This window comes from Solea senegalensis, linkage group LG11, assembly GCF_019176455.1.
Source record: "Solea senegalensis isolate Sse05_10M linkage group LG11, IFAPA_SoseM_1, whole genome shotgun sequence".
NCBI lineage: Eukaryota > Metazoa > Chordata > Actinopteri > Pleuronectiformes > Soleidae > Solea > Solea senegalensis.
Window position 1 is genome coordinate 24,576,302 of NC_058031.1, and position 13,569 is coordinate 24,589,870.

Here is a 13,569-nt window from a genome sequence, read left to right on the forward strand (position 1 = left end):
ATCCTCACCAGTTCCATCACAGTCTGGTATGGAAACTGCACTGCCCAAGACAGGAAGGCCCTCCAGCGGGTGGTCAAAACTGCACAGTCCATCTCTGGAGCAGCCTTCCACTCACTTCAGGACATCTACTCCATCAGGGCCACCAGAAGAGCCCACAACATCATCAAAGACAGCACACACCCACAGCACAGACTCTTCACGCTGCTGCCATCAGGCAGACGCTACAGGAGTCTAAGATCCAGAACCACAAGAATGACAAACAGTTTTTATCCACAGGCCATCAGGCTGGTGAACAGCTCCCTCATCAAGACCCCCCCCCCTCCCTCACACCCGTGAACTGATCTACACACACACACACCCCAGAACTGATTAACATACAAACACTTCTGCTACTCTCTGTACTGTCAATACTTGTTACCATTTCTTCCTAGAATCAAGTGTGCAATATTGTCCTTGGATCTGTTCTAAGATTCCATTTTTCATTTTTCATTTTAATTTCAATTTTGTTTTTTTTTTAGTCTGTACATTTTTAACTTGTTAAGTTATATATATATTTTTATTTAATTTTTTACCAGGGAGATGTGCAAAGTAAGAATTTCATTGTGCAGTGTGACGTCTGTCTTAACTGAACATATGACAATAAACCTCTTGAATCTTGAATCTTGAATTTTTATTCCTTGGCTTTCAACTCAGCATGAGAATCTGCTCTTGTTTTTAGTGTTTTATTGTTTTTATTCTCTTAATATCTTTATTGTTTCATTGTTTTTATTGTTTTAACATTTTTGTTTTTTTATTGTTTTTATTGTTTTAGTAATTTTATTGTTTTACTTTTTGTTTTATTTCTTTTCATGTACAGCACTTTGTCTCAGCTGCGGCTGCTTAAAGCGCTTTAAATTCTTTCTCAACTCCTCCCTGAAAACCACAGAACAGTCCTCTCTTTTCAGCTTCCACCACTTTGTCCTTTGTTCTGTCTTTGTCCTCTTCGTCTTCCTTGTCACCAGATTCATCCTACAAACCACCATCCTATGCTGACTTGCTACACTCTCACCCACCACTACTTTGCAGTCACTGATCTCCTTCAGATTACATCGTCTATACAAGATGTAGTCTACGTGTGTGCTCCTACCTCCACTCTTATAAGTCACCCTATGCTCATGCCTCTTCTGGAAAAAAGGATTCACTGCAGCCATTTCCATCCTTTTTGCAAAGTCTACCACCATCTGTCCCTCTGTGTTCCTGTCTTGGATACCAAACCTGCCCATCACTTCTTCATGACCTCTATTTCCTGCACCAACATGTCCATTGAAGTCTGCACCAATTACCACTCTCTCACCTCTGGGGATATTCTGCATCACTTCATCTAACTCACTCCAGAATGTTTCCTTCTCCTCTAATTCACATCCCACCTGTGGGGCATAGCCACTAATAACATTTAACATCACACCTTCAATTTCAAGCTTCAGACTCATCAGTCTATCTGACACTCTTTTCACTTCCAGGACATTCCTAACAAACTCCTCCTTTAGGATAACCCCTACTCCATTTCTCTTCCTATCAATACCATAATAGTACAACTTAAAACCTGCATCTAAGCTTCTTGCCTTGCTACCTTTCCACCTGGTCTCCTGGACACACAGTATATCCACCTTCCTTCTCTGCATCATGTCAATCAACTCTCTAGCTTTTCCCGTCATTGTCCCAATATTCAAAGTCCCTACTCTCAGACCCAGACTCTTGCCTTTCCTCTTTTCTCTCTGTTTCTGAACCCGCCTTCCTCCTCTCCTCCTTCGACCAATTTCCACCGTTACCCTGTAGGTTATCAGCACCAATGGCAGTCGTTGTTAACCCGGGCCTCGACCGATCCGGTATGGAAGTCATAGGTTCGATTTGCATATTTGGTTTTGGCACAAGTTTTACGTCGGATACCCTTTCCGATGCAACCCTCTGCATTTATCCGGGCTTGGAACCGGCTCAAAAAGACACTGGCTTGTGACCTCCTAAGGCTGCATTTAATGTAATCCTTATGTATACCTTAAAACTCTCTTATCTCTGTAATGTATATCCTCACGTATACTGTAAAACTCTCTATTATCTCTGTAATGTATATCCTCATGTACACTGTAAAACGCTCTATTATGTCTGTAATGTATATCCTTATGTACGCTGTAAAACTATATTATGTCTGTAATGTATATCCTTATGTACACTGTAAAACTCTCTATTATAAAACAGAAAACATTGTTATTTGTATTTAATGGTAACTCCCTTTTTGGTCTCTGTACCTGTATGAACATATGCTCAGTATATGCAATGACTTCTGCTCTCACTGTTTAGAAGGCGATGTTTCATCAGTGGAAACGTGCAAACGTGCAATGTCACGTGCCAGCCTGCTTCAAGACCTCGACAATAATCCCTGTTCCCAAAAAGCCAAGGACCACAGGACTTAATGACTACAGACCCGTCGCCCTGACCTCTGTTGTTATGAAGTCCTTTGAGCGTCTTGTGCTTTCACACCTGAAAGCCATCACCAACCCACTCCTGGACCCACTGCAGTTTGCCTACAGAGCCAACAGGTCTGTAGACGATGCAATCAATCTGGCCCTCCACCACATCCTCCAGCACCTGGACTCTGCAGGAACCTACGCCAGGATCCTGTTTGTGGATTTCAGCTCTGCCTTCAACACCATCATCCCGGCTCTGCTCCAGGAGAAGCTCTCCCAGCTGAGCGTGCCTGACTCCATCTGCAGGTGGATCACTGACTTCCTGTCTGACAGGAAGCAGCATGTGAAGCTGGGAAAACATGTCTCCGACTCACAGGTCATCAGCACCGGATCCCCCCAGGGCTGCGTTCTTTCTCCTCTGCTCTTCTCCCTGTACACAAACAGCTGCACCTCCAGTCACCAGTCCGTCAAGCTCCTGAAGTTCGCGGACGACACCACTCTCATCGGACTCATCTCTGATGGTGACGAGTCCGCCTACAGGTGGGAGGTTGACCAGCTGGTCACTTGGTGCAACCGAAACAACCTAGAGCTCAACGCTCTAAAGACAGTGGAGATGGTCGTGGACTTCAGGAAGAACCCAGCCTCACCTGCACCCATCAACCTCTGTGACTCCACAGTTGACACTGTGGATTCCTTTCGCTTCCTGGGAACTATCATCACCCAGGACCTCAAGTGGGAGCTGAACATCAGCTCTCTCATCAAAAAAGCCCAGCAGAGGATGTACTTCCTGCGGCAGCTGAAGAAATTCAGCCTGCCAAAGACAATGATGGTGCACTTCTACTCCTCCATCATTGAGTCCATCCTCACCTCCTCCATCACCATTTGGTACGCTGCTGCCACGGCCAAGGACAAGGGCAGACTGCAGCGTGTCATTCGGTCTGCAGAGAAGGTGATCGGCTGCAATCTTCCATCCCTCCAGGACCTGTTCGCCTCCAGAACCCTGAGGCGTGCAGGAAAGATTATGGCTGATCCCTCCCACCCGGGACAGAAACTCTTTGAGTCACTCCCCTCTGGCAGGAGGCTGCGGTCCATCAGGACCAGAACCTCACGCCACAAGAACAGTTTTTTCCCGTCTGCTACGAGCCTTATCAACAAGGCCCGGAGACCCCCCTGACACTCTGACTCCTCACACTCCTCCTCTGCCTCTACATGTCACATTATCTTACATCCTTTATGCGTTACATTAACGTCATTACCGTGAACTTTTGCACCTGGTGAATATTTCACTGTTACTCACTTACTGCCCAGTTGTACTGCTCTTTACTGCTCTTCTGTAGTGCTCTTTTTCATCTTTAAAAAAAAAAAAAAAAAAAAAAAAAACATTTATATACTGTGTATATATACAATACGTTACTGTTTCACTTAACTTTTACTGTTTTACTGTTTCACTTAACTTCTTACTGTTTCACTTTTTTTTTTAAACTTTGTATGCTTGTATGCACCTATGTCACCAGAACAAATTCCATGTATGTGCAAATCATACTTGGCAATAAAACTCTTCTGATTCTGATTCTGAGAACCATCAGCACGTGATTTCCATTTTTTCTTTCTTTTTTAACTCTTTATTTATAGATAATTTTCATAAACAAAAGACAAATAAAAAACATTGAACAATTACACATATTTAAGTATATCCAAAAGACAAAGTATCATACTTATGTACTTAGTATCATACATGCATACAGTCTCACTCATTGGCCATTTCTGCCATCGTTTTCACCGAAATCTTTCTGATGGAGTCTGATTGAGTAAGTCATTTGTACATTAGTACATGTAGTTGTTTGACAGTATTGTTTTCTGGAGCCAACATTTTGTGATGTGATCTCATGCTGTTCACAAGTCGACTCTCACCTCCTTTAAAACCTGCGTTTTCACTCAAATGCAGGTTTTTTCCCTTGCAGCCATATCAGTTTGAAAACTACATTCGATCATCAAAGCAGCGATAGCATTTGTCTTTTTTACATAATATCATGTCTCTGGGTGTCCTCAAGAAGAACACTGTACAAGAATATGTGTGTGTTCTTGTATTTGTATTTGTTTCATAGGAGCTGAGTCATTCTATATATTTTAAAAGCATTATTTAAAAACTCATCAGTAGACAACATAGATACATTGAACTGATGCAAATGAAAAGGAAACACATGTTGACTGGTCAGGGTTAAACTGTTAGATATGTAATTATACATAATGTAATAAAGGTTATGGATATTATTAACATTGTAGATGAATACTCTTGGATTAAAGACACATTATGTTAAATGTGGAAACAGCTCATCACAGGTTCAGGACGTTAGGACTGAAAAATCACACCATCATCGTTGGAGTTCTGTCACAGATCTGTTGAAGCAGCGTCACACACACACACACACTTATCACGTTCATGACTTCCACCTGTTGAGAGAAGACGACAAAGAAGAAGAGTCAGAGTCAGTGATGCAGCTCAGATGTGGACAGATGTCTTAAAAGAAGAGAATGACAACTTCATGTAAGCTTTAATAAACAGTAACAAACAACAGTTTGAATGAAATCCCTGCTGCTCCTGCTTCACTACTGCTGTGTTTAAAACACAAAGGTCAAATTCACTCTCTCTGTACTTACGTACTTACACTAACTCTTCGTTTGTTTCATGTCTTTTTCATTTGTTTCCATGTCTTGTCACTAGTTCTCCTGTCATCTTTCTTCCATGCAATCAACTCATTTCCCTCACCTGCTTTTCCATTGGCTCATTAGTCCCTCAGTGATTATATAGCAGCCCATTTTCAGATGGTCTTGTGTTGGTTTTTTGCTCCAGCATTTCTAGTTAGTCTTCTTGTTCTGATGTGCTTGCCTGTTTGTGACTGATTTCCTGCTTTTGGACTTAGTAATCTGCGTTTTCCTGCCTCGTTGTCGTGCTTTTGGGTTCTCCCTTGCCAAGGTGTCAATTCTTAAAGTCAGAGAAGACTCACTTTCATTTCTTTGCTTGTGATAAAGATCATTTCTTGATATTTTGCTCATTTCTTCATGCTTTTGTCAGAGTTTGAAGGAAAATGACGTTCCAGTCTGAAAGTGGCTACTTTGACGTTTTCTAACCAAACAAGATGTGCTGCTGTTTTTACAGTGTATGATACAGTGGATCTATAATCTGTGATGAAGTCAAACTACAAACAGCTGATGGACGCTCATCATGTGAGGCGCTCAGCTCTAGTCTGTGAGTAGCAGCAGCTCGTGGCTCGTCTGTTGTCTCTCTGTGTCTTTGTGTCCAATCATGAAGTCTGTCACTATTGTGCTGTCACAGCTTCACTGAGGAAACACTGATGTTTGTCTGACTGTGATTAGAACAACACTCTACTCACAACAGAGTCTTCAGTCTGTAGTCTGGACTCTTCTGAAGATCACACAGAGGCTTCACTGCTGAATCCTGCAGCTTGTTCAGACTCAGGTCCAGGTCTCTCAGGTGTGAGGGGTTGGACTTCAGAGCTGAGGCCAGAGAAGAACAGCTGATCTCTGTCAAACTGCAGCCCCTCAACCTGAATAAAGAATAAAAGATGAGACTTTAGAACAATGTGTGAGTGTGTGTGTGTGTGTGTAAGGAGTTTATTTTATTCATCAGTGAATAAAATGAGTTTAATGTAAATGAAATGAAAGTTTAAAAAAACAACAGCAGCTTCGGTCAGTGAACTCACCACAGAGTCTCCAGTCTACAATGTGGACTCTCCAGTCCAGAACACAGCAGCTTCACTCCTGAATCCCGCAGCTTGTTCCAGCTCAGGTTCAGGTCTCTCAGGTGTGAGGGGTTGGACTTCAGAGCTGAGACCAGAGAAGAACAGCTGATCTCTGTCAAACTGCAGCCCCTCAACCTGAATAAAGAATAAAAGTGTTTTGTTCAGCAGGTAAATTTTAATGTGTGAGTCAAATATCAGCTGTGAGGATGAAAATGTATCTGAACATTTTCTACAGTGTATTTAGAAAGCATGAGTCATGTGACTGTAAAGTCCCGGTCGACTGGTCCATTAATCAGTCCATACGTTCTGGTTCCACTCAAACTCTGTGGAACCAGTCGACTTGTTGTCGTGTTAATTTCATACAGTCAGTCATCATCTCCCACTTTATCCTCCACCAGAGGGTCGCGGGAGGTGCTGTGCCAATCTCAGCTACATCGAGCGATAGGCGGGGTACCCCCTGGACAGTTCGCCAGTCCATCGAGACAAACAACCATTCGCTCTCACACCCATGGTCAATTTAGAGTGTCCAATTTACCTAATCCCCACATTGCATGTTTTTGGACTGTGGGAGGAAGCCGGAGAACCTGGAGAGAACCCACGCACACACGGGGAGAACATGCAAACTCCATGCAGAAAGGCCCTTGTTCCAACCGGGGCTCGAACCCGGGTCTTCTCGCTAAAAGGCGAGAGTGCTAACCACTACTCCACCATGTGGACCTTAATTTCATACAGTCTTTGGTTCATTTGATTTCATCTGGAGGAATATACCAAGTGCTTATGGGGGTGTTTTCAGAGCCCCCCTGTTCCACAGATCACAGTGTGTCTTCAGAGAACACACCCCTTGTTTTCAGTGTTTTGGATTAGCCCAACCCACAGGAGACAGAAAGACTACAGAACGTGCGGTGGATTTATTTCATGTTGAGCTACAGTCAGTCGTCCTCTAACATGTCACAGACGTCAAAGTGTGGCAGCATTTTACAAAAATAGATGCTGATAAAAAAGTCAAATGCAAAGTTTGCCAGCAACAGTTTTCATATCACAGCGCGACTACAAACATATCATATAAAAATGCTAAGCTAACTTGTCTGTGTTATGTTGCTCGGTCCGTTTTGAGTACATGATCATATCAGAATGAGCATATTTCATGTTTTAGTCTAATAATCATTGATTGGTTTTATAACTGCAGACGCACTCGCCCACAACAACAGCAGCGATCTGTTTGTGTCTCAGCCGTGAAGCTGAGCTCCTGTGTTCAGTGTCTCTGTGTGAGGACATGAGACAAATCATCTCAATATTCCTCAACAGTTTATATCGCGCTGATATCAACGTAGTATAGTAGTGTTGTAGTCAAGACCACCTAAACCGAGACCAAGTCCAGACCAAGACTTTGAGGGGTCGACACTAAGACAAGACCAAGGCCGTTAGCGTCACTTTGCAGAATGAACAGTCTTTGTGGTTCAGGTAAGCACATTTTATTCTAGATGAGTTGACTGACATCTTCTCACGGCCTCTTCTCCTGTCACTCACATGCACTTTTATGGGGGGCGTGTGAAAGGGGGCGGGAGGGGTGACGGCCGTTAACGGTGACAAACATTTCAAATGATAAATGAGTCAAGTTATTGTTTTTACCTGAAGAAATACGATTTACACACAATCACAGTAATGATATTAACAAGTTCATCCAAACATGCACTAGCAATTTATTGATATCCCCACAATTGTGGTCTTGACCGGTCTTGAAATAAAATCCAGAGTCCGCTTTGTCCGAGACCGAGACAAGACCGAGTAAAAATGCAGTCGACTCCTAAGCGAGACCGAGACCTTCAAAAAGTGGTCTCGAGACCAAGACAAGAAAAGATCCTGATTCTACATCTAAGGGAAGAAAAAGTGGAAACATGGAACAACCATCACTGATTCAACTCATGTGACAACATGAATGACTTTCAGTTGTGGATTAAACATCTGACATTTACAACAGTAACAGAGAGTCAGTGAACTCACCACAGAGTCTCCAGTCTACAATGTGGACTCTCCAGTCCAGAACACAGCAGCTTCACTCCTGAATCCTGCAGCTTGTTCTCACTCAGGTTCAGGTCTCTCAGGTGTGAGGGGTTGGACTTCAGAACTGAGACCAGAGAAGAACAGCTGATCTCTGTCAAACTGCAGCCCCTCAACCTGAATAAAGAATAAAAGTGTTTTGTTCAGCAGGTGAATTTTAATGTGTGAGTCAAATATCAGCTGTGAGGATGAAAATGTATCTGAACATTTTCTACAGTGTATTTAGAAAGCATGAGTCATGTGACTGTGAGACACACGAGTGTGTGAAGGTTCAGTTCAAGTGAACGTGAAGAATAAAGACGTTTGACGCAAAGAAACAGCAGCAAAATGACAAAGAAATCACAGGTGAATTTCAACACAGCCTCACTTTTCACATCAAGTTCAACTCAATGAAATGAATCAATGATAAGAAGCAGAAACAGGTGGAGTCTGTGTGCAGGCTGTACACTGAGAGGTTCAATACTGCCCTCTACACTTCAAAGTCCTGAATCACACTTCTTCTCAACATCTTTACAATTCTATATTTTACACTTGATTTGATTCTTTGATTCGTCTGTGTTTAGTAAACCAGCTTAAAGGTGCATTACCACCACCTTTATTGCTGCAAAGAATTCTGGGACACGGTCGTCCGCCAAACATACACCAGATGACGAGTCATGTGACAGTTGGGACACGCCCACGTCACAGTGAAGATGAGAGGAAGCTCCTGTTTGTTTGTAAACAGTCACAGCTGTGACATCATCAACAACACTCATTCTGATTGGCTACATGTGAACGTGTCAGAGGAGAAAGTGAAAAACATCAAGTTCAGTCAGAAAAGGTCAAAGCTGCGACTGACGTGAAAACTACAGCGACTGAAACACTTTAGAAAACAAAAAACACGTCAGCTGTGAAAAGATCCTGATTCTACATCTGAGGGAAGAAAAAGTGGAAACATGGAACAACCATCACTGATTCAACTCATGTGACAACATGAATGACTTTCAGTTGTGGATTAAACATCTGACATTTACAACAGTAACAGAGAGTCAGTGAACTCACCTCAGAGTCTCCAGTCTACAATGTGGACTCTCCAGTCCAGAACACAGCAGCTTCACTCCTGAATCCTGCAGCTTGTTCAGACTCAGGTTCAGTTTTCTCAGGTGTGAGGGGTTGGACTTCAGAGCTGAGACCAGAGAAGAACAGCTGATGTCTGTCAAACTGCAGCCCCTCAACCTGAATAAAGAATAAAAGATGAGACTTTAGACAAAGTTGCTGCTTGAAACCAGTAGTATTGTTATTATTATTAATATGATACTATAATTAAAGTTGATATCAGTCTAATGTTTATGTCTCATTAATAGAACACCAATAACATTGTAGTTGTATAAAAATGTCATAAGTCCTGTTTAAACTTAGAAGCTGACACAACTGTTATATTTCTGCTCCTGGTCTCTCTCTTCTGTCTCTACCTCACCTCCCTCTTTCACTTTCTCTCCCCCTCCTCTCCTCTGTCCTCCATTTTGTCCTTTCACCACAACCGGTCGAGGCAGATGCTGCACATGTTTGAGTCTGGTTCTGTCACAGATTTTCTCTCCACTGCCCCCTAGTGTTTGTTCATTGTGTGAACTGTTGGTTTCTCTTGTCTTTCTGTCTTATCATGAACAGAGACTTGAGAGAATGTTGTGATTTGGTGTTTTTATTCAGTTCAAAACAAGAATCACAACCAGCTGACAAATCTTCACTTTCATCATTTAAAACATCTCCAGAAACGAACTGAGAAGAATAAGAAGAACTGACTTCTGTGTGTATTTGATAAACCAAACCATGAATCATCACTGACTGATGATGTTATTGATCATGTCTGAACTCACTCAGCCTTCCTGCAGTTCCTCACAGCTGGGATCAGTCTCTGTTTCCCCTGGTCTGATGTTCTGTACTTGCTCTGGTCCAACTCATCCAGAACCTCCTCAGACATCTGCAGCATGTAGGCCAGAGCTGAGCAGTGGATCACAGAGAGTCTCTGTCCTCTGTTCTTTGACTTCATGAACTCTTGGATCTCCTGATGCACTGATTGGTCGTTCATCTCTGTCAGACAGTGGAAGATGTTGATGCTTCTGTCAGGTGAGATGTTCTCTGTGTTCATCTTCTTCAGGTTCTCCATGACCCTCTGGATGATTTCTGGACTGTTCTGAGTCTGACCCAGCAGACCTCCTAAGAGTCTCTGGTTGGTTCCCAGACAGAGCCCATGAAGGAAGCGAACAAACAGGTCCAGGTGACCATTTTCACTTTGAAGGGATTTCTCCATGGCTGCGTTCAGGAACACATCCAGAGATAAGTCACTCTCAGCAACGGTTTCAAAAAATGAGGAGAGCTTGTCAATACAATGAGGTTTTCTCAGGAAGTTCTCCCGGACCTCTGTCTTCATGTCTTTATCTTCTTGTCTGAAGAAGTCCTGCAGTACCTCTGTCTTCCTGTTGGTGAAACAGTGGAACATGTAGACTGCAGCCAGAAACTCCTGAACGCTCAGATGAACAAAGCAGTAGACTGATTTTTGGAAGATCACGCTCTCTCTTCTGAAGATCTCTGTACAAACTCCTGAGTACACTGAGGCCTCTGTCACACTTAGACCACACCGCTCCAGGTCTTCTTGGTAGAACATGATGTCTCCTTTCTGCAGATGTTCAAAGGCCAGCCTCCCCAGCTTCAGAAGAAAGTCGCTGTCGGCCTTCATCAGCTCCTGTGGACTCGTCTCACGTCCTTTATCGTACTTGTTCTTCTTCCTCTTGGTCTGAACCAGCAGGAAGTGTGAGTACAGGTCTGTCAGGGTCTTGGGCAGCTCTCCTCTCTGCTCTGTGGTCAACATGTGCTCCAGAACTGTAGCACTGATCCAGCAGAAGACTGGGACTTGACACATGATGTGGAGGCTCCTGGACGTCTTGATGTGTGAGATGATTCTGCTGGACAGATCTGCAGTTCTGGATCTCTTCCTGAAGTACTCGTCCTTCTGGTCGTCAGTGAAGCCTCGTACTTCTGTTACCCTGGCAACACATGTAGGAGGGATCTGATTGGCCGCTGCAGGTCGAGAAGTTATCCAGATGAGAGCCGAGGGGAGCAGATTCCCCTGGATGAGGTTGGTCAGCAGCATGTTGACTGATGACCTGTGTGTGACGTCAGAAACCAGCGTCCTGCTGCTGAAGTCCAGTGAGAGTCTGCTTTCATCCAGGCCGTCAAAGATGAACAAAGGTTTACAGACAGCGAGCTCCTCTGCTCTGACCTTCTCTAATGTTGGATAGAAAACATGGAGCAGCGTGAGAAGACTGTGCTGCTGATCTCTGATCAGGTTCAGCTCCCTGAACGAGAGCACAATCAGCAGATTCATGTCCTGGTTTTCCAAACCCTCGGCCCAGTCCAGAGTGAACTTCTGCACCGAGAAGGTTTTTCCAACACCAGCGACGCCGTTGGTCAGGACGACTCTGATGCTCCCCTGCTGGTCAGGTAAGGCTTTAAAGATGTCGCAGCATTTGATGGAAGTGTCCTGGACCATCTTCTTCTTGGAGGTCGTCTCCAGCTGCATCACCTCGTGTTGAGTATTGACCTCTTCACTCTGTCCCTCTGTGATGTAGAGCTCAGTGAAGATCCTGTTCAGGAGGGTTCTACTTCCTGTTCCTTCAGTTCCTTCAGTTACATGTTCAAATCTGCTCCTCAGACTGATCTTGTGTTCATCTAGAACCTTCTGCAGAAGAACATCTGCTGAAAGACAAGAGACAAAGAAACTGAGTAGCTGAGGATTATTTTCATCAGCCACAGAAAAACTAAAAAAGTGTTTTAATAAAAAAACCCTGACAGTGTCACGTCTTTATGTGATATTGTTGTATTCTGAAAGACGGAATCATTCTAGAATAACTGTGATGACTGTGAAGGAAAGTGTATCATCTGCATAGAAAACAACAACAATAATAGAAAAGCTGGAAAATGAGTGCAAACAATCCTGTGTTGAACCTGTAGAGGGCAGCAGAGGATTAAACTGAATCACCTTCATTATCACTTTCATTAACATGAGGAACAGATTTCACCTTGAAACATTTTTCTCTTGTTCTTTCATTTTAAAAGTTTGTTGGTCTCTGTTTATGAAAGTGAAAGTGATGAAGAACAAATGTGAATGTTTGGTCTCATGCTCTTTACCTGGTCCTGGTCTGGGTCTCTGTCCACACTGGGGACAGCAGGAGTCTCCTGGTGGACCAGACTGGTCCCAGTATGAGGAGATGCAGTGTCTGCAGAACCAGTGACCGCAGCTGGTGGAGACTGGATCCTTTAGGACGTCCTGACACAGAGGACAGCGGGACGTCTGCTCGTCCACAGAAACAGCAAACTGGTCTCTGTGAAGTGGAGTGGCTCAGTGGTTAAGACCCTACCCTGTGTGCAAAAGACATCATGGTCGCAAGTTCGATCCCACCCCTGGCTGATTGTACTCAATTCCATTGTAAGTTGCTTTGGATAAAAGCGTCTGCTAAATGACATGTAATGTAATGTGAAGACATTTCATTATCGTGGACATGTCTCTGAAGACATTTCTTTATCACTGACATGTCGGGGACAGGTGGACATGTGTCTGTGAAGACATTTCTTTATCACCGACACGTCAGGGACTGGTCTCTGTGAAGACATTTCTTTATCACTAACATGTCAGGGACAGGTGGACATGTCTCTGTGAAGCATTTCATTTATTAATAATAACATGTCAGGAACAGGTGGACATGTCTCTGTGAAGCATTTCTTTATCACTAACATGTCGGGGGTGGACATGTCTGTGAACATTTCTTTATCACTGACATTTAGGACGGGTGGACATTTCTTTATCACTAACATGTCAGGGTCAGGTGGACATGTGTCTGTGAAGACATTTCTTTATCACTGACATGTCGGGGACAGGTGGACATGTGTCTGTGGAGACATTTCTTTATCACTGACATGTCTGCGACAGGTGGACATGTCTCTGTGAAGACATTTCTTTATCACTGCCATGAGTGCGACTGACAAAAATCCAGCATTGGTGAACAGAGACTCTGATGAAGACACACAGTGTTGTGATTTTTGCCCTTGTCGTGCTAGAGCAATCATGTGGATTCGTCACAATTTTTCAGGCATTTTCAGGAACGACAGGTTTCACAAAATGTAGTGGAGTCAAAGTTTGAAGTCTCACTTGAGTACAGTGAGGAATGACTTGTACTCAAGTGTCAGCTCGCTCTTTACAAAGTCTTTGTTCAGGAAAGATTCTAGTTCTGATGTCGTGGGTTCAAAAGTGGAGAAATAAATGAATTTCCTGTGGT

General features: G+C 43.5%; 1 protein-coding gene across 1 annotated transcript; it reads right to left on the minus strand.

The window, feature by feature from the left end:
• Positions 1-4,469: 4,469 nt before the first annotated feature.
• LOC122776882 (NLR family CARD domain-containing protein 3-like) lies at positions 4,470-12,907 on the minus strand. The gene is made up of 8 exons (XM_044037644.1): positions 12,879-12,907; positions 12,425-12,618; positions 10,114-11,989; positions 9,302-9,475; positions 8,204-8,377; positions 6,164-6,337; positions 5,834-6,007; positions 4,470-4,892 (listed from the first exon to the last, which is right to left on the minus strand). Exons 1-8 carry the CDS (start codon positions 12,905-12,907, stop codon positions 4,880-4,882), a joined length of 2,808 nt encoding a protein of 935 aa, XP_043893579.1. The 3' UTR covers positions 4,470-4,879.
• Positions 12,908-13,569: the final 662 nt, after the last annotated feature.

What these genes read in the sequence shown, in the direction of transcription:
- LOC122776882 (XM_044037644.1), bottom strand. Translation starts at nt 12,907, where the DNA reads ATGTCTTCACAGAGACCAGTCCCTGACGT. An exon ending in GAGACCCAGACCAGGACCAG is followed by an intron (nt 11,990 to 12,424) that starts GTAAAGAGCATG and finishes GTCTTTCAGCAG; the next exon opens with ATGTTCTTCTGCAGAAGGTT. An exon ending in TGTAGACTGGAGACTCTGTG is followed by an intron (nt 6,338 to 8,203) that starts GTGAGTTCACTG and finishes TTCTTTATTCAG; the next exon opens with GTTGAGGGGCTGCAGTTTGA.